At 45.2% G+C, this 22,339-nt stretch overlaps 1 protein-coding gene across 1 annotated transcript in view; it reads left to right on the forward strand.

Moving 5' to 3' along the window:
• Positions 1-22,339, forward strand: part of arhgef10la (Rho guanine nucleotide exchange factor (GEF) 10-like a) — a 306,255-nt gene that overhangs the window by 279,771 nt on the left and 4,145 nt on the right. Inside the window, exon 26 of the mRNA XM_079509721.1 lies at positions 8,157-8,328. Coding sequence (XP_079365847.1) covers positions 8,157-8,328 — 172 coding nt within the window. The remainder of the gene's footprint in view (positions 1-8,156; positions 8,329-22,339) is intronic.

Consider the following 22,339-nt stretch of genomic DNA (forward strand, 5'->3'; position numbering starts at 1 on the left):
TGTTACAACACAAACATACTTTAATTGTAATAATAGTATATTTTAAATTAATTGTCTGTGTACTTGTAGTGAGTTTAAATGCGTTATTATTACATTACTACTACAAACTATTAAAAGTATAGTTCAAATTAATTTATTACATACTCGTATATGTGTAATACATTGATAGTATACTTGAAACAAATACAAGTATATTTGCAATACATTGATAGTATATTTTAAGCATAATTGCAATATACTCTATATATTTATTTAGTACTTGATATGTATTGTTAATGCACTATAAATGTAATGATAGTATACTTTAATATACTTAATGACACCAGGAAAAGTGTACTGTGCTGTACTTTATTTGTAATTAAATTGTATTTTTTTCGGGGGGGAAAGTACATTCAAATATATTTAAAATATGTTTAAATATATCTTTAGTGCAACTTTAGTGCAACTAAGTACAACTTAAATTTTTTGAAAATAATACATTTATATAATAAATGTACTATACTTTAGTATATTTCTTTTTCACCTGGGTATACACAGGAGGTTTTGATAAAACTCCAACTGGCAAATCGTGTCCCCTGTCCACCATCCTATTATTCTCTCTCTCTCTCTCTCTCTCTCTCTCTCTCTCCCTCCCCATCTGCTCTCCCTTTACTTACTTATCACTCACTCCTTATCAATCCACCCATTTCCCCTCTCCCGGGCTGCCACTATAGCGTGGATTTGCCATCCTCCAAGGTACAACGACACCTTGTCGCCCGGCGTAATGACGGGCTAACGAGGTGTTCAGGCCGGCTTTATAGCGCTTGTGCCTTCAGCCTGTTGTGCTGTTGCCTGTGGAGGGATGCCACTGTTGGTCTTACATGGCAGTGCAGAGCATGGAGGGCATATTACCACTGTCACGCTTCACTGCCCACCTCATCTTCTGTCAGCAACACTGGATTCAGGCCACTAATACCAGGTTGTCGGTTTGCAGGGGACCACCAGTTATTGCCTTTACTCAGCCTGCATTTGACACGGCACAGTGCAACGGGGGTGTCCCACTTGTTTTGATTTCCGTTTGATTAGATTTTTCCAGTCGAGGCTTTTGTGGCTAATTGGATTTTGTATGAAAGTGTTGTCATTTTATTAACCCAGTAAGACCCGAGGCAGATTCTACAAATGCATTCAAAATCAGTAGATTTTTGTCCAAAAATAGCAGATGTACAAGCTTGTATAATATACACTTCTGCTATTTTTGAGCGGCGGCAAAACCGCTCCAATGAGTGACAAATGACCAAGTGTGTATGTCTGTCTGTTTTAATCATTTATTTATATCCACATAAGAGATACGATAGAGGGTATGTGCATGCTTAAAGTGAATGGCACATCGAGTGGCAAAGCAACATGCAAAGTGAGTTTAACATAGTTTAATGTTGTTTAATGCAATCAGATATGACTTTTCTGTGTGGATGTATGGGCTGTCAAGGCCAGAAAGTAGTTTTTTGCCACTCAGTAGGCGTTCCTGCATAACTTCCGGGTTTGATGATGATGTCACGCGCATACCCTCTATACAAGGACACAAATATTTACAAGGTGCTGTACAGAATACAGTCAGAAAGTCTCTAGCCTCGGAAACCCAGACGTTTTTATTTCCTTCAGGGAGAAAAAAAAAGTCTGGGTCCGAGTCCACTTCAATTCGGCATAGAGTAGCGCAAACATCACTCACTCTCTGCTGATTTTGATCGTCTGCACCTTTGTTAAATTGACACGCACACATATATATGAAGCGAATAAGTAAGTAATTCGAAAAAAGAAAAGCGTATTTTTCTTGTTTCCATCCACTGACAAAATGCGCTTCTTTGGAGATATTAAATAAGCAGTAGGCCTAGATGGCGCTATTTGCCAGTCAAGTGAGACGCGCAGAGAGGCGCATATTATCTGACATTTATTTTACCGTTTGATGTCTGAAATCTGATAGCATCTGCATCACACACTACAGGATAATCTTACACGATTATTTGATCATGTCACACACACACACACACACACACACACACACACTTCTCTGATTTGTTCTTCACCACGGTGCATTTGACGTTCTTTTAGGCTATTCAAGTTGGTCTGCATGAAGTCCGCTGTCCAGATGGGCCACTGGGACAGGCTGTCTTTCAAACAGGCTGTCTGTTAAATAAATAGGCGTGTGTTTTTGTCTAGACAGGGGCTGGTATAGTTTCGTTTTCAAAGTACAGGGATGATCGGGACCCCTGCCGTGCGACTTGACAGTACATTTCCATTTTGACTAGTCTCCTCTCGTCCGTTTCGTTCCGAGCTGTTTAGGAGAAATATCACCGATCTAACTTCATGATCAACGGCGAACGCCCTCACCGGGGAGAGCAAAAGAGCCTCAGCCTGCAGACAGAGGCTTCGAGACTTGAGTGTGTAAATTTAATAATTTATGTATCCACATCCCACCCACCCTCCCGTTCGATCACTCCACAAGTCCACTATAGGCTACTCACCATCGCGTGTGTTTTTTTCTTTTCCAACTGTTAAAAGCGATATAATGCGAGTTCAATGCTTTCTATTTAGAAATATTTTCCGCAAGTGTTTCCATAACCCATTTGCGCATTTCACTTTTTCGATATAGCCCCAAATCCGCCACCTTCTAGCGAAAAAGTGTTTTTTTGAAAAATGCAGACTTATGCGCATTTTGAGGTGTTTCCATCCAGGAGATTTTGCGAAAGAACCTTAATGCGCAAAAAAAAGGCTTTATGGAAACGCACCTTCTGTCGCTCTAGTCTAATTAATTAGTCTCATGTCGCGCAGCTGCGCATAGTTTCTCCCGGCGGATCCTGCCGGGAGCTGCCTATGCCATAAAAAGCATAGGTGAGTTCCAGGCTAGAAAGTCACAGACAAATACCCGCACACCCTTCAGGGGTACAAGTAATCAATCAACTATTCTGTCATGGAGTGCTATGTAAAGCCCTTTATAGGCATAGCAGCCATTCAGAATGTGTTGAATGTGACCACCTGACCTGTTACTGTACAACATATTACAACCCACCTTGCTTAAGTCAAGAATTGTGCTTGACTCCAAGGCACCGCTCACTTCACACTGGGTGTGATTTTTTTTTAAATAGCCAACGCAAAAAACTAAAATGACACGGATGCTTTCCTGGTTTTAATGGGTTGATAGTGAAGTCATTCATCATCATCAATGTTTTCTTTTGTTTTTGTGAATATATCAGTCACCCTGAACTATTAATTTCCCTTCATTCAAATAGTGGCCACTATAATGAGACTCTCTAATGAGTATATGAAAAGCGTCAGCATTGTTTGCAATTAATACATTCATCAAACAAACAATATTCATTATGTTTTCTGTCACAGGCATTTGCACTCATAGTGATTGAATTATTTCAAATGGAAACCAATCAGAGAGTTTTGATTGATTGATTTAAGTATTTTGCAGAACTTTGCAGAATTACAGTACATTTCAAGCACAACTCAATACAAAAAGTGTTCCGTTCACCTCCACCATCTGTTCTCTCCCCTCCAGGTAGGATTGCATCCAGCTCACTGATGTACTATCAAAACCTTTTAGCTTGTTAACCAGTATGGAGTGGTTCATGGTGTCAAAAGCCTTTTGGAGGTCCAGCATGACCGTGCCGCAGTATTTGCCAGCATCCACCTCGTGTTTGATGTGGTCACTCAAATAGAGGAGGCATGTGTCAGTGGAGTGGGATGTTCTGAAGCCGGATTGAAATTCGTACATTCATTTTTTTGTGGCAAGATACTTTTCAACCTGTTCATAGACTATTTTTTCCATCACTTTCGATATGGAGCTAAGAATAGAAATAGGGCGGTAGTTGCCGGGGTCTAATTTGCTCCCTTTCTTATGCAGGGGGGTTACTTTGGCCAGTTTGAAATCTTGGGGGAGCTATCCCTGTTTGATGGAGAGGTTTATTATGTGGGTGATGATTGGAGCTATAGCACCCCTCAAGAGAACATAGTATGCTGTGTCAGTATCCCAGAAGGCCCTCCAGGTGTCTTAAACATATGGTAGGCAAGATGGTATGTACTGCACAGTTACAGAATACACTACACTTAACTGAATGTTCCTTTTGCAAAATGACCACACCAGCACTATGCTAATTGTGTGGCATGCAATACAGAAACCGGGTTTATTCTCTAAACTGCTCAACTCAAATCATGTTGTGGTTAAACACTACTGAAGGTAGCATTACATGGTACTGCATTTGCATTTAATGGCATAATGATACTCAAGATAGCATTTAACTCCGTTTTTTTTATTTGAATCCGTTTTCATTGGTGCACAAAATAAGAAGATACACATTGCACATCTTTTCCCAAGCAGAGCAGGCACCGAATGCCGAGGAGTCCCTTAAACAAGAAAACACATCAAAGGCTTCTTTCCTCCAATTTCAAACAAAGTGGGACCCCACTGGCAAGGGCACACCAACAACAGGTGGTAATCCCCCCCCTTGCGAGTGCACAAGAGAGTGCATCTCCCCTCACATGCACCAACTGACTAATCACCCTACCAGCTTGTGCAATGACAATGATAGGAGCTCCAAGACCATCCCTGTAGCAACCATTTCATGTTTAGGACCTCAGGGGGGGCATGTGTAGCCATGATAAGGCTCATTTAACTTTTTTTCCCTCCCCAGCAACTCATTAAGAATGTGTGCCTGGAACTGCTCGATCTCCATTGCAGTCTTAAAAAGAAAGGAGGTCAGGGACGTGATGCAAAATACTGTCCTGTGTTTCAGTGGAACTATTAATTACAGACTAGAGAGCCATTAGTTAGTTTCTTAAAGCATCATTAACGCAACAGCTGTGTCTAAGCTTTCTGCCGTGAATTGACCATATTGGAACAGCTAGTGTAGTGATGTTATTGCGAACGCAGTGAGCATTTACTATGAGACCCAGCAGATCATGTCTGTGTGTGTGTCACGCTGTAACACCACCCGCCCACCACCAGAGGGCGCAGCTGTATCACACACAAAAACACACACACACACACACACACACACACACACACACACACACACACACACACACACACAAAAACTTAACTTAAAAAAAAACTTAACTTAAAAAAAAAACTTAAAAAGAAATAAACTTTAAAAAAAACTTTAAAAAAACTTAACTTAAAAAAAATCTTAAAAAAAAATAAAAAAAAACTAAACTTAAAAAAACTTAACTTAAAAAAAAACTTAAAAAAAATCTTTAAAAAAAATAAAAAAAGAGAACTTAAAAAAAACCTTAAAGTACGTAATTTATTGTTGTTATTGCAATTTACGAGCTGCGTTCGCTTCCCGCGTTCGCGCGTCTTACTTGTTAGTATACTACTGTGTAGTAGCCTATTATTCATATTGAGATATATTTTATTTATCTATGACTGCCAATGCAGCAGTGCTAAGTGGGTGGGAGGATAATGGCCCCCTGTTTTTACTCCTAACTGCTCCCGACAAGCAGGTTGCTGCCTTGCATATCGATACTAATATCACTGCGTGGATATTAGTCTCGTCCTCTGCAATGTCCCGCCCCATATTTGCATACTGGGCCCTGGTTGGTTAGAGCCTGGTTCCTGACGAATCTGGTTGACTCGTCACCATTTTGGCCGTGAACTCCTCCCACAATTGAGAGGGGCCAGACTTAAACCCATTTAGGCCTGACCTCGAAATGTAAAAGAATTCTTCTAAATTCTCCAGTTTTCTGAAATAAATATTTTCACGATTTTTCAAAAATAGCAGACCTACAAGCTCGTAGCGCGCTATGATCTTGTAGATCTGCTATTTTTCAATAGCTACATTATAACAATGTTTAAAACACCAAAAGGGGTTCCCGCCCAAAATGGGTTAATCTGCCTGGGGCAATATGCAATGCAAAGGCTGGCTGGCTATGCAAGGCTAGCCTTCCTCCTGTGTGAATTTGTACATTGTCCAGATATGATTTATTTCACCACATTAGGTACAAATTATCTTGTGACTGATTTGGCAATGATCATCAGACATGGTTTTGATATTCCATACCGTTTGCCTGTAATTGGCTTCGTAAATTAGTGGGCAGGACCTACTGTATGTCTTACATTGTTTTTGTATCACCACATCCAATCAACCCCAATTAGAATCTCATGTTGGGCGACCTTTATAGAGCATATACCTTCCTCTTCTGCACCTGTGTCAACCACTAACGCAGAATGTTTAACCTTATGTCAGAACATACTTTTGCAACTCCTTTGTGTCCTGGCAGCAACCCATGACTACAGAACTGGCTAGGCCACCCAACCTGGCAAAGACGTGAACTAAAAGGAGCACCGTTTTCTAGTTCATTGTCTCCACCAGGCCGAAGGCATGGGGAGAGTATGTTTTGCACTCTGTCCGTGTGTCCGTCCGTCCGTCCGTGTACAGCTAATCTCTGGCACCTTTAGCTCGGTCGATGCCAAACTGTGCACACGACAAACCTCTGCCCCAAATTTTCCACAACGGCCTGTTATAGCGCCACCATGAGGCACAGTTTTGCAAAACACATTTCTTTATTACTCGTACACATTTTATCATGCAAATCGTTATACACCATCTTTATAGTCATGTGATCAACATGGACCTGTCCATTTCCCCAAATTCCCTCCCCATTGACTCAGAATGCTGATAGAACAAAATATATTTATATATTATTAACCAAAGGACTGTAATTTTGATAGCTCATGAAAGGACCAATTTTGACAGATAAAAGATGGCTTTGAAATGATAGCCAACACCAGAAACCAATTCACCTTAAAGATGTAAAACCATGAAACCTTTGACCCAGATATGAAAAAGATTTAACTCTATTGAAAATAGAGTTTGAAAGAACCTGAAAGAATTTGGACACGGATATATATCTTACAATTATCAAGTTCAGAGCGGTACAGTTGCACAGAGACAGAAGAGAGATGTCCACAAAGATGCAGCTCTGAACAATATCACAGCAATTGCACAATAATTCATATCAGTCCACAGTTGTCGAATGTCAATAGGTTGAAATAGCATAACATAGGCGTCCATAGGATGAAACATCACATCGTAGAGTTGTCATATTGCTGTCATCAGGTGACAGTGGGTCTGAAGTCTGTTTGTGACTCCAGTCACGTTGAGACCCTGATTAAACTTGCTCAATCCAGTTTTGTGTCATTATCTCTGTGTTTTCAGGAGTCTCCCGTTTTTTACAAAATTCCGCAAATCATGAATACAGCATCCGGTTGCAGTGAAACTGTGCACGCAGCACGCATATTCCCACTAGGCTGAGGAAGAAATGCCACTTGACATTTTTTCCAAAAACACGGTGGAGACCTGTGCCGAGGGGGCACTTTTTCTATTCATTCATTCATTCATTCATTCATTCATTCATTCATTCATTCATTCATTCATTCATGCATGCATGCATTCATTCATTCATTCATTCATTCATTCATTCATTCATTCATGTATTTGTGCGGGAGCAAGTTCTCTGTTCTACGGGACTGTTCAGACTGCAGAATCCTTTGTCTTTTGTGGATTCAATAAAGCTCAGGGAAAATTAATGGGGTGTAATATTGGTTGCATTGACTAAAATCATCTTTCTGGATTAAAATGATGTTCCAAACAGAGGTTCCAAACAGAGGTTCCAAACAGAGGTTCCAAACAGAGGTTCCAAACAGAGGTCCAAATTAATGGTTGATGGGCTGTAGAAAAAAGGCCAAACAATGGTGAAAATAACATTTCTTCTTTTCTTTTCTTTATTTCCTTTATGGTTTTTAACCCATTTTGAGCGGGAACCCCTTTTGGTGTTTTAAACATTATGTTATAATTTAGCTATTGAAAAATAGCAGATCTACAAGCTCATAGGTCTGCTATTTTTGAAAAATCGTCAAAATATTTATTTCAGAAAACTGGAGGATTTAGAAGATTTTTTTTTAAATTTTAGGTCAGGCCTAAATGGGTTAAATAAACAGAGTCCTTATTGAGACAACCATTGTTCTTGTTTTCTTGTACAGTATTGCCATGTCCTATCTATGGATTCCATGGTTATTGTGTTGCTTCCACTGCCTTGCTGTCCCCCCCCCCCCCCCCCCCCCTTATAACCATGCCAACATCTCTGTCCTCCTTCCAAACCCCTGTCCTCCGTCCCAGAGGTTTGAGGTGCATCCCGACCCCATGGTGAGCGTAGCCCACATGGTGCGAGCTGGCGGAGGAGTGTGGATGGCCTTTTCGGAGGGCTCTTCCATCCGTCTCTTCCACACCGAAACACTGGAGCATCTGCAGGAAATCAACATCTCCACACGCTCAACACTACTGAACCCAGGTACTGTAGCACACGCTCGACACTACTGAACCCAGGTACATTACATTACATTACAGTCATTTAGCAGACGCTTTTATCCAAAGCGACTTACAATAAGTGTATTCAACATAGGTAGGGAACAAAAACTACTAATCACCAGAAGTCTTTAGTGCATTTTCTGCAAAAACAAGCAACCAAGAGTATACCTAGCGCTAAGGTAAAAGTGCAATATATCAGCTACCTATTTCCTTAAACAGATGAGACAAAATAGCTAAATCAAATGAGCATGAGCTAAAACAATTAAGTGTATCGACTAAACAAGATCCAATAAACAATACAACAATAGAAAACAAGCGTTCGTACAACTAGTTAACAACAAGTAGGTCAGGCAGAGAGGAAGGGTAGTGTTTCCTGAAGAGGTGGGTTTTCAACCTGCGGCGAAATATGGGCAGTGACTCTGCTGTCCTAACATCAGTGGGGAGTTCATTCCACCACTGTGGGGCCAGAACAGAAAAGAGTCGTGACCGTGTGGATCGGCCAGAAGGACCCTTGAGTGACGAGGTACTGTAGCATACGCTCACCACTACTGAACCCAGGTACTGTAGCACACGCTCACCACTACTGAACCCAGGTACTGTAGCATACGCTCACCACTACTGAACCCAGGTACTGTAGCATACGCTCAACACTACTGAACCCAGGTACTGTAGCATACGCTCACCACTACTGAACCCAGGTACTGTAGCATACGCTCAACACTACTGAACCCAGGTACTGTAGCATACGCTCAACACTACTGAACCCAGGTACTGTAGCATACGCTCACCACTACTGAACCCAGGTACTGTAGCATACGCTCAACACTACTGAACCCAGGTACTGTAGCATACGCTCACCACTACTGAACCCAGGTACTGTACTGTAGCATACGCTCACCACTACTGAACCCAGGTACTGTAGCATACGCTCAACACTACTGAACCCAGGTACTGTAGCATACGCTCAACACTACTGAACCCAGGTACTGTAGCATACGCTCAACACTACTGAACCCAGGTACTGTAGCATACGCTCACCACTACTGAACCCAGGTACTGTAGCATACGCTCAACACTACTGAACCCAGGTACTGTAGCATACGCTCACCACTACTGAACCCAGGTACTGTAGCATACGCTCAACACTACTGAACCCAGGTACTGTAGCATACGCTCAACACTACTGAACCCAGGTACTGTAGCATACGCTCACCACTACTGAACCCAGGTACTGTAGCATACGCTCAACACTACTGAACCCAGGTACTGTAGCATACGCTCACCACTACTGAACCCAGGTACTGTAGCATACGCTCAACACTACTGAACCCAGGTACTGTAGCACACGCTCACCACTACTGAACCCAGGTACTGTAGCACACGCTCACCACTACTGAACCCAGGTACTGTAGCACACGCTCACCACTACTGAACCCAGGTACTGTAGCATACGCTCACCACTACTGAACCCAGGTACTGTAGCATACGCTCAACACTACTGAACCCAGGTACTGTAGCATACGCTCAACACTACTGAACCCAGGTACTGTAGCATACGCTCAACACTACTGAACCCAGGTACTGTAGCATACGCTCAACACTACTGAACCCAGGTACTGTAGCATACGCTCAACACTACTGAACCCAGGTACTGTAGCACACGCTCACCACTACTGAACCCAGGTACTGTAGCACACGCTCACCACTACTGAACCCAGGTACTGTACTGTAGCATACGCTCAACACTACTGAACCCAGGTACTGTAGCATACGCTCACCACTACTGAACCCAGGTACTGTAGCATACGCTCACCACTACTGAACCCAGGTACTGTAGCATACGCTCACCACTACTGAACCCAGGTACTGTAGCATGCGCTCACCACTACTGAACCCAGGTACTGTAGCATACGCTCAACACTACTGAACCCAGGTACTGTAGCATACGCTCAACACTACTGAACCCAGGTACTGTAGCATACGCTCAACACTACTGAACCCAGGTACTGTAGCATACGCTCACCACTACTGAACCCAGGTACTGTAGCACACGCTCACCACTACTGAACCCAGGTACTGTAGCACACGCTCAACACTACTGAACCCAGGTACTGTAGCATACGCTCACCACTACTGAACCCAGGTACTGTAGCATACGCTCACCACTACTGAACCCAGGTACTGTAGCACACGCTCAACACTACTGAACCCAGGTACTGTAGCACACGCTCACCACTACTGAACCCAGGTACTGTAGCACACGCTCAGCACTACTGAACCCAGGTACTGTAGCATACGCTCGACACTACTGAACCCAGGTACTGTAGCATACGCTCACCACTACTGAACCCAGGTACTGTAGCACACGCTCAGCACTACTGAACCCAGGTACTGTAGCATACGCTCACCACTACTGAACCCAGGTACTGTAGCACACGCTCAACACTACTGAACCCAGGTACTGTAGCACACGCTCACCACTACTGAACCCAGGTACTGTAGCACACGCTCAACACTACTGAACCCAGGTACTGTAGCACACGCTCACCACTACTGAACCCAGGTACTGTAGCATACGCTCACCACTACTGAACCCAGGTACTGTAGCACACGCTCACCACTACTGAACCCAGGTACTGTAGCACACGCTCAACACTACTGAACCCAGGTACTGTAGCACACGCTCACCACTACTGAACCCAGGTACTGTAGCATACACTCACCACTACTGAACCCAGGTACTGTAGCATACGCTCACCACTACTGAACCCAGGTACTGTAGCATACGCTCACCACTACTGAACCCAGGTACTGTAGCACACGCTCAGCACTACTGAACCCAGGTACTGTAGCATACGCTCACCACTACTGAACCCAGGTACTGTAGCACACGCTCAGCACTACTGAACCCAGGTACTGTAGCATACGCTCGACACTACTGAACCCAGGTACTGTAGCATACGCTCACCACTACTGAACCCAGGTACTGTAGCACACGCTCAACACTACTGAACCCAGGTACTGTAGCATACGCTCACCACTACTGAACCCAGGTACTGTAGCACACGCTCAACACTACTGAACCCAGGTACTGTAGCACACGCTCACCACTACTGAACCCAGGTACTGTAGCACACGCTCAGCACTACTGAACCCAGGTACTGTAGCACACGCTCACCACTACTGAACCCAGGTACTGTAGCATACGCTCACCACTACTGAACCCAGGTACTGTAGCATACGCTCAACACTACTGAACCCAGGTACTGTAGCATACGCTCACCACTACTGAACCTAGGTACTGTAGCATACGCTCGACACTACTGAACCCAGGTACTGTAGCATACGCTCAACACTACTGAACCCAGGTACTGTAGCATACGCTCGACACTACTGAACCCAGGTACTGTAGCATACGCTCACCACTACTGAACCCAGGTACTGTAGCACACGCTCAGCACTACTGAACCCAGGTACTGTAGCATACGCTCACCACTACTGAACCCAGGTACTGTAGCACACGCTCAGCACTACTGAACCCAGGTACTGTAGCATACGCTCGACACTACTGAACCCAGGTACTGTAGCATACGCTCGACACTACTGAACCCAGGTACTGTAGCATACGCTCACCACTACTGAACCCAGGTACTGTACTGTAGCATACGCTCACCACTACTGAACCCAGGTACTGTAGCATACGCTCACCACTACTGAACCCAGGTACTGTACTGTAGCATACACTCACCACTACTGAACCCAGGTACTGTAGCATACGCTCACCACTACTGAACCCAGGTACTGTAGCACACGCTCACCACTACTGAACCCAGGTACTGTAGCATACGCTCAACACTACTGAACCCAGGTACTGTAGCACACGCTCACCACTACTGAACCCAGGTACTGTAGCATACGCTCACCACTACTGAACCCAGGTACTGTAGCATACACTCACCACTACTGAACCCAGGTACTGTAGCACACGCTCAACACTACTGAACCCAGGTACTGTAGCACACGCTCACCACTACTGAACCCAGGTACTGTAGCATACGGTCAAGTGTTTGAGTTCTACGCTGCAATCCACCCACTACAGCACATCGTACATAATGCTGTAGACTGATGTATACATACATACATACATACATACATACATACATACATACATACATACATACATACATACATTTTAGGTATGCGGTCTAGTCTAACTTGGACTCAGGGGGGTGGACGCCTCTGCCTTGCATAGTCCCCAGTGAATAGGCAGGTTGCCCTTCACTGGTAACCTTACATTTTAAATATATGAAGGTCTTGTAGGCTGGGATTTTACAAAAAAGCCCCCCTTTTAAATACATACATACATACATACAGACATACAGACATACATACTTATAAGGTATGCCATCTGGTGGCTAATGAACCAAACACATTTTCAGAAGTTGAAGCAGTTTTAGAGGACCCACTTTTAGGCCAGTGCAACAGAGCATGCTTTTGCCTTTTTTTAAAACCTTACCCATTTTAACCAAATACATACATAGGTGTGTTGCTCTACAGTGTAGTAGAGTGTGTCAGTTCTTCCTCTCTGTAAATTAGAGAGAGGTCTGTTGCAACTTGCCATCAAGCATTGCATCAAATAAGCTAAATAATTGTAGCTGCCTAACATAATAATTAGTTTTAAGTACAGTCACATAATGAGTCTGACCCATAGTCACGTCAGTGTGTCGCAGGCCAAAGGTAGCCAATGGACAAGCTCACAATGCATCGCACAAGATGGAAATACTGATGCACCCATGGCTCTGACACGGTGCATATAATATACAAGATAATATACTGTAAGCTGTTAAATAACTCATCATAATATCATAATATATACAGGCATATTGGGGGGCTGTAGCCTGGTTTAACCACTCCCCCTTGAATGCAATGTGATTTCAATTCTTCCAAATGTGTCAAACTTGTATAAATGGAAGCTTGTCCCTAGTCCTCTATGTGCCGCTGGTTTGGTGAAAGAGGATACAGAACATCATTATTTTTGTTTCATGTCAATGTCTGGGCAACCTTTTGAATCATGTTTCTGCTCATAATGTCTCAGTTTGAAGGTCACAATTACAGTAGAACTGTCAAATAGCATAGGCCTAGTGACTGCTTTCGCCTATATTTTATTTTATTCTTTTATAGAGGGACAGACAGTAGGCTGACAGGAAATGGGGGAGAGAGATTGTGGGGGTGACATGCAGTAAAGGCCGTCGGGATCGGGAATCGAACCCGCGGCACACTGCCAGACTCGGGCTGCCGGCCGAGGTTCCTGGACCGCTGAGCCACGGCCCAGGCCTAAAACTATCCATCTTTAAAATGTGAATGAGATACAAAGATGGCCACCAAAGGTTTTATAAAGCAGACAGGGTGTCTGACTGTCTTTCTTTCAGAGTTGAAGTTAAGAATCAAATGGGATCTTTTGGTGGATGAGTCTAGATAGAGGTAATGAAACCTGGGCAAAGCTTTTGTGGTTGTTGGATCAAAACGCCCAAATTAATCACAATTGTTTTTGTCTCTGTATGTATATTTCCATTTTCTTTGTATAACTCATTTGTATATATACCAATGCTACTTTGATGTCAGTTTCTGCATCCTTTTCTATAATGTTTATTTCTAAAAGTAATCTGTGATGCCCATTGCCCTGTGAGTTTTTAGATCTGCTCATTCCGAACACTGGCACGCAGCAGCTAACTCTAAACCAGGCCTTAGGATGAAAACATACACCAGGCCTTAGGTCTAGGATGAAAACATACACCAGGCCTTAGGTCTAGGATGAAAACATACACCAGGCCTTAGGTCTAGGATGAAAACATACACCAGGCCTTAGGTCTAGGATGAAAACATAAACCAGGCCTTCGGATGAAAACATACACCAGGCCTTAGGTCTAGGATGAAAACATACACCAGGCCTTAGGTCTAGGATGAAAACATACACCAGGCCTTAGGTCTAGGATGAAAACATACACCAGGCCTTAGGTCTAGGATGAAAACATACACCAGGCCTTCGGATGAAAACATACACCAGGCCTTCGGATGAAAACATACACCAGGCCTTAGGATGAAAACATACACCAGGCCTTAGGTCTAGGATGAAAACATACACCAGGCCTTCGGATGAAAACACACAGCACACTATAATAAGGTCTTAACAGCTCAAGAGAGGGTGCCAATTAAGTGACGACGTTCTCTCCCAATGCCTCTTTCCCTGAGTGGTATTCCGGTCTTGTCCAAGTTGCTCCTGCGGGGTGCAGAGCTCCTCCAAGGACTGACCTGAATACGTATCAGTCTCTCAGTCTCCAGGCCACGCAGAGCCCTAATAGAGCCATGGGGTTAGAGGGAGGAATTAATAAAAATGAAATAAAGTCGCAGAGGAGCAGTGAAATACCAGAGTCAAAAGATTTCCATTAGGAGGGTTTCCATGGAAACACGCCTGTCTTTCCTTCAGCGTCCCTGAAACAGAGGTATCATGCTGGGTTCGCCCCGTCCGCCTCTGTGTCTAACTCTGTTTTCCTTCACCTAACACCTTTTCTTGCGTTCACTCTTCAATCTTTTTCCTTTCTCTTTGTACCGCCGCATCACCCCCCACCCCGCCCCCCACACTGCTCCCTTTTCATCCCTTTCTAACCCATTTTGGGCGGGAAACCCCTTTTGGTGTTAGCATTATGTTATGCTTTAGCTATTGAAAAATAGCAGACCTACAAGCTCGTAGCGCGCCACCGAGTGGCACGCTACGAGCTTGTAGGTCTGCTATTTTTTTTAAATTGAAGAACGACTGACAGAAACATAGCTTTTTCAGAAAACTGTCAGGATGTAGAACAGAGGCGTATCTACAATAAGGCGAGGGCAGGCGTCCGCCTGTCCAAATCCATTTCTGGCCTGGCCAAAATCCATACAATGAGAAAAAAAGAGGACAAACACAAGACATGAGAACTATTAGTGGACAGCTGATTGGCCGTTGCGGTAGAGCGCGACCCTCAATCACCCATTGGAATGTAAATGCAAGCCTTTCAGCCTTTGTATCCTACTCGTCTGGCAGGTATATCTCTTTGAAAACCTTTAGTGCTACGATTGTGCGCGGGGAGACGACAATTAACACTTATCTTGCCTGGCCAAAACGTAATTCCTGAATACGCCACTGATGTAGAAGACCTTTTTAGACCTTTTTAGAATCTGATCTCAGGTGGAAATGGGCTAAAGAATCTCCTCGCTGTCACTTCACTTCTAGCTGCAGTCCATTGAGTATGCGGGAGGTATCACATCACACCCTATCTGCCTTCCTTCCTTCATGATAAAATGAAATATTTATCACCTAACGTGGGCATTTTTTCTCTGTTTGTTCAGGGAGCTCTGCCGAACAAATTGGATAAGACTCTGTGGCCGGCCGGAGAAAGTCCATTTCCTGATTTCAATGTCATTTTGATTCAAACTCTGATTCAAACTTCCCGTGCATTTCAATCTGTTCAGTTGTGTTCATGTCTGTATTTATGCTATTGTAGACTGCAGTGTAGACTAGAGAGAGATTGATGTGTTTAGAACAACACTCAAAGCAATAGCAGCACTCAATCTAAATCTCTAGAATGAAGACAGTTTAGACTAGAGGGACAAAAGTTTCCTTTTTGGTCTCGGTATTCTTTTCATTTGTTGTTTTGTTCAAAAAGGGCACTTTGAGGTGACAGACACAGCTCATGGCGTCTGGAGAATACAAGTGACCGCAGGTGTCATTTTTCAACTTGCGCCTGCACCTCTCCTTGAAATATGTGGCCGATTTGTGAGAGGGTGGCAGCCTCGTGGCATGGCCCCAGGGGGAGATTCAGGCCTAAAAGAAATGGGTTGCTGGTCTCCAAAGAAAGAGGAGAGAGTATTTGATAACATTCTGTTTTTAGCTACAATACAAAGGAAGAAAGTGTATCTCAACTGCAGTGCATTTACACAGGAAACACTTCCTAGTTATTACATATCAGGGGTTTTATTCCCTCTTGGTTTTGTCCTTGACTTGTAATAGGACATGCATTAATAATATACTCCATAATCCTCTCCCTTTAACGCATTTAGACCTGGGAACGATTCTACAAATGTCTTCTAAATCCTGACAGTTTTCTGGAAAAGCTATGTTTCTATGTCAGTCGTTCTTTGATTTTTCAAAAATAGCAGACCTACAAGCTCGTAGCGCGCCACTCGGTGGCGCGCTACGAGCTTGTAGGTCTGCTATTTTTCAATAGCTAAAGCATAACATAATGCTAACACCAAAAGGGATTCCCGTCCAAAATGGGTTAATGTGATATATACACATAGGGAATTCCGGTTGCGGTAAACAAGAGAGAAAGGTCTGAGGTTCTGAAAAATGCTCGTGTCTCCTCTTACTAATGGCTTTAATAGTTCCCTCCTCAGGGTGAAAAGCAGTATTCCAAAATAAAGCCCTCTGTGACATTGCAGGAGGAGACATTTATCTTCAGAGACATCTTTTTTCCCCCCACAATACCAACCCCCCCCACTGTATCACACCACTGTGTATTGTGGTGCATGTGCATGTTTGCGAAAAATTGGAGGTGGAAGATTGCTTGAGGTGATGTCATAGTCATACCCCCTTCATCTCAAGTGTCGCCAACCCCCACAATTATGTTTCCAGAACTTGATGCCTTGCGCCCACATTCTCTGATTTAACTTCCAAGTCGATGCTTAAAAGCTTTACAAAGATTTTCTACTCCCTACTTCCCTGTTCTACACAGAATATAAATGGCTGGCAAAAAGAAAGAATAAAACACTTCCTCTTCATTATAGTCCTGAACACATGCTCTTATTATGCATTGGGCAGGAGCAGGAACTCAGTGTTACAAGGGGGCGACTCCCTGTCTGTCTCACCATGTGGAGCAGGCACAGCTAGCTCTCGACCAGCGCGTGCCAAGGTTGGTCCCATGGGCTAAACCTCTAACAACAACATGAGGCACTGTGCTGAAACAAGCCATGACTTTAAAATACTGGACTCGTGGATTAACTCGACAGAGCAAGAACTCCCAAGTTAGAAAAAGCACTTGCATGGAAGGCTCTGAAAAAGCATGGCCAGTGTGTGGAAGTCCCCGACATGATATCAAGCTCGATCACCTTCTTCTCTGCGACTGTGTCGTCGTCCTGTAAATGGCTGTGAATGCCAGTCCTATACAGAAGTCCCTGGATGGGTGCTACACCAGAATGCTACGTACTGTACGTACTAAACATCACCCAGGATGAGCATGTTGCCAACCAATGAGAAGATAAAAACCAGGGGCCTCCAGACAGAATACTTGTGCAGTATGTATAGGAGCCAACACACAGGCATCGATCATGTGGGCATCCCACACCTAGGAGCCAACACATAGGCATCGATCATGTGGGCATCCCACACCTAGGAGCCAACACACAGGCATCGATCATGTGGGCATCCCACACCTAGGAGCCAACACACAGGCATCGATCATGTGGGCATCCCACACCTAGGAGCCAACACACAGGTCAGATCATGTGGGCATCCCACACCTAGGAGCCAACACACAGGTCAGATCATGTGGGCATCCCACACCTAGGAGCCAACACACAGGCATCGATCATGTGGGCATCCCACACCTAGGAGCCAACACACAGGCATCGATCATGTGGGCATCCCACACCTAGGAGCCAACACACAGGCATCGATCATGTGGGCATCCCACACCTAGGAGCCAACACACAGGCATCGATCATGTGGGCATCCCACACCTAGGAGCCAACACACAGGCATCGATCATGTGGGCATCCCACACCTAGGAGCCAACACATAGGCATCGATCATGTGGGCATCCCACACCTAGGAGCCAACACACAGGTCAGATCATGTGGGCATCCCACACCTAGGAGCCAACACACAGGTCAGATCATGTGGGCATCCCACACCTAGGAGCCAACACACAGGTCAGATCATGTGGGCATCCCACACCTAGGAGCCAACACACAGGTCAGATCATGTGGGCATCCCACACCTAGGAGCCAACACACAGGTCAGATCATGTGGGCATCCCATACCTAGGAGCCAACACACAGGTCAGATCATGTGGGCATCCCACACCTAGGAGCCAACACACAGGTCAGATCATGTGGGCATCCCACACCTAGGAGCCAACACACAGGTCAGATCATGTGGGCATCCCACACCTAGGAGCCAACACACAGGTCAGATCATGTGGGCATCCCACACCTAGGAGCCAACACACAGGTCAGATCATGTGGGCATCCCACACCTAGGAGCCAACACACAGGTCAGATCATGTGGGCATCCCACACCTAGGAGCCAACACACAGGTCAGATCATGTGGGCATCCCACACCTAGGAGCCAACACACAGGTCAGATCATGTGGGCATCCCACACCTAGGAGCCAACACACAGGTCAGATCATGTGGGCATCCCACACCTAGGAGCCAACACACAGGTCAGATCATGTGGGCATCCCACACCTAGGAGCCAACACACAGGTCAGATCATGTGGGCATCCCACACCTAGGAGCCAACACACAGGCATCGATCATGTGGGCATCCCACACCTAGGAGCCAACACACAGGTCAGATCATGTGGGCATCCCACACCTAGGAGCCAACACACAGGTCAGATCATGTGGGCATCCCACGCCTAGGAGCCAACACACAGGTCAGATCATGTGGGCATCCCACGCCTAGGAGCCAACACACAGGTCAGATCATGTGGGCATCCCACACCTAGGAGCCAACACACAGGTCAGATCATGTGGGCATCCCACACCTAGGAGCCAACACACAGGCATCGATCATGTGGGCATCCCACACCTAGGAGCCAACACACAGGTCAGATCATGTGGGCATCCCACGCCTAGGAGCCAACACACAGGTCAGATCATGTGGGCATCCCACGCCTAGGAGCCAACACACAGGTCAGATCATGTGGGCATCCCACGCCTAGGAGCCAACACACAGGCATCGATCATGTGGGCATCCCACACCTAGGAGCCAACACACAGGTCAGATCATGTGGGCATCCCACGCCTACCTACAAAAGAAAGTGGCAGGGCTACTGGCGAGACAGACCCACGCAGTATTGAGTGTCAAGATGGCCGCTGGAGGACTTGTCCGAGGATGACCTAGATTGAGAGAGGGTCCTTTGCTAGAGGCCTCTAAACCCACTCTGCTCCCTCTGTCACTGACAACATGCACCTCAGCTATGGATCCATGTCCACAACATGCACCTCAGCTATGGATCCATGTCCACAACATGCACCTCAGCTATGGATCCATGTCCACAACATGCACCTCGGCTATGGATCCATGTCCACAACATGCACCTCAGCTATGGATCCATGACCACAACATGCACCTCAGCTATGGATCCATGTCCTCAACATGCACCTCAGCTATGGATCCATGTCCACAACATGCACCTCAGCTATGGATCCATGTCCACAACATGCACCTCAGCTATGGATCCATGTCCACAACATGCACCTCAGCTATGGATCCATGTCCACAACATGCACCTCCTCAGCTATGGATCCATGTCCACAACATGCACCTCAGCTATGGATCCATGTCCACAACATGCACCTCAGCTATGGATCCATGTCCACAACATGCACCTCAGCTATGGATCCATGTCCACAACATGCACCTCCTCAGCTATGGATCCATGTCCACAACATGCACCTCAGCTATGGATCCATGTCCACAACATGCACCTCAGCTATGGCTCCATGTCCACAACATGCACCTCAGCTATGGATCCATGTCCACAACATGCACCTCAGCTATGGATCCATGTCCACAACATGCACCTCAGCTATGGATCCATGACCACAACATGCACCTCAGCTATGGATCCATGTCCACAACATGCACCTCAGCTATGGATCCATGACCACAACATGCACCTCAGCTATGGATCCATGACCACAACATGCACCTCAGCTATGGATCCATGACCACAACATGCACCTCAGCTATGGATCCATGTCCACAACATGCACCTCCTCAGCTATGGATCCATGTCCACAACATGCACCTCCTCAGCTATGGATCCATGTCCACAACATGCACCTCCTCAGCTATGGATCCATGTCCACAACATGCACCTCCTCAGCTATGGATCCATGTCCACAACATGCACCTCCTCAGCTATGGATCCATGTCCACAACATGCACCTCAGCTATGGATCCATGTCCACAACATGCACCTCAGCTATGGCTCCATGTCCACAACATGCACCTCAGCTATGGATCCATGTCCACAACATGCACCTCAGCTATGGATCCATGTCCACAACATGCACCTCAGCTATGGATCCATGTCCTCAACATGCACCTCAGCTATGGATCCATGTCCACAACATGCACCTCAGCTATGGATCCATGTCCACAACATGCACCTCAGCTATGGATCCATGTCCACAACATGCACCTCAGCTATGGATCCATGTCCTCAACATGCACCTCAGCTATGGATCCATGTCCACAACATGCACCTCAGCTATGGATCCATGACCACAACATGCACCTCCTCAGCTATGGATCCATGACCACAACATGCACCTCAGCTATGGATCCATGACCACAACATGCACCTCAGCTATGGATCCATGACCACAACATGCACCTCCTCAGCTATGGATCCATGTCCACAACATGCACCTCAGCTATGGATCCATGTCCACAACATGCACCTCCTCAGCTATGGATCCATGTCCACAACATGCACCTCCTCAGCTATGGATCCATGACCACAACATGCACCTCCTCAGCTATGGATCCATGTCCACAACATGCACCTCAGCTATGGATCCATGTCCACAACATGCACCTCAGCTATGGATCCATAACCACAACATGCACCTCAGCTATGGATCCATGTCCACAACATGCACCTCAGCTATGGCTCCATGTCCACAACATGCACCTCAGCTATGGATCCATGTCCACAACATGCACCTCCTCAGCTATGGATCCATGTCCACAACATGCTGCTCTGCCTCGCCAGCCGTCAACGTGTGAATGCTTCGTTCATGCACGAATCAAACAAATCAATTAGGGAACTCTCAAGCCACTCGTGCAATTATGTAGCACGTTCTAATCTGAGCACGACACGGAACAGCCATGTAAATACATTTCGTATACATGTAAATGAGCATTATTTTTTCCGCTGCGATCACATGACATGTTGGTGTAATTCAATTATGGTTGCCATGGATATTATTGTAAATGGTGCTACTGATAAGTAGGCCACAATGGGAGCCGAGGGCGGGCTCAGGGAGCGCAAAGAGATTGCAAAAATAAACCCATAACAAACATTGTTTTTCACCCTTTGTTAACTGGAAACAAAGCTTTTGCATCTGTAATGAGAACATGCAATTAGCCTTTTTTCCCCTTCCCTATAGACACGCAGTAGTAGAGATCTATGGTGGACAACTTTGGAATGTTCTCGTTAACTCTTTGATAATACATTCATCACGTTAAGCCATTTAGGCCTGACGTCGAAATTAAAAAAAAGTCGTCTGAAAGAATATAATGTTCAATTTTCAAAGATTTGTGCCGCATTTTCACGATTTTTCAAAAATAGCAGACCTACAAGCTCGTAGCGCGCCACTCGGTGGCGCGCTATGAGCTTGTAGATCTGCTATTTTTCAATAGCTAAAGTATAACGTAATGCTTAAAACACCAAAAGGGGTTCCCGCCCAAAACGGGTTAACCCTAGCGCCCCTATGTTGGGCGTGTCAGATTTTCCCCCAAAAAATGTGACAGATCTACAAGCTCACCATGCATCAAATTTTCTATTTTCACCACACAACGCAATCATACTACAAATAATAAAATATGGCTTATGGGGTTAAGGAACTAAGGTGCAGAAAATAAGAAAACTGCTATAGGCTGTGTGACAAGAAAGTAATTGCATGGCCTCCTGTTGTACTCTAGGGGCTGGGTATGGCTTAG

The sequence above is a fragment of the Electrona antarctica genome, assembly GCF_951216825.1.
Source record: "Electrona antarctica genome assembly, chromosome: 9".
NCBI lineage: Eukaryota > Metazoa > Chordata > Actinopteri > Myctophiformes > Myctophidae > Electrona > Electrona antarctica.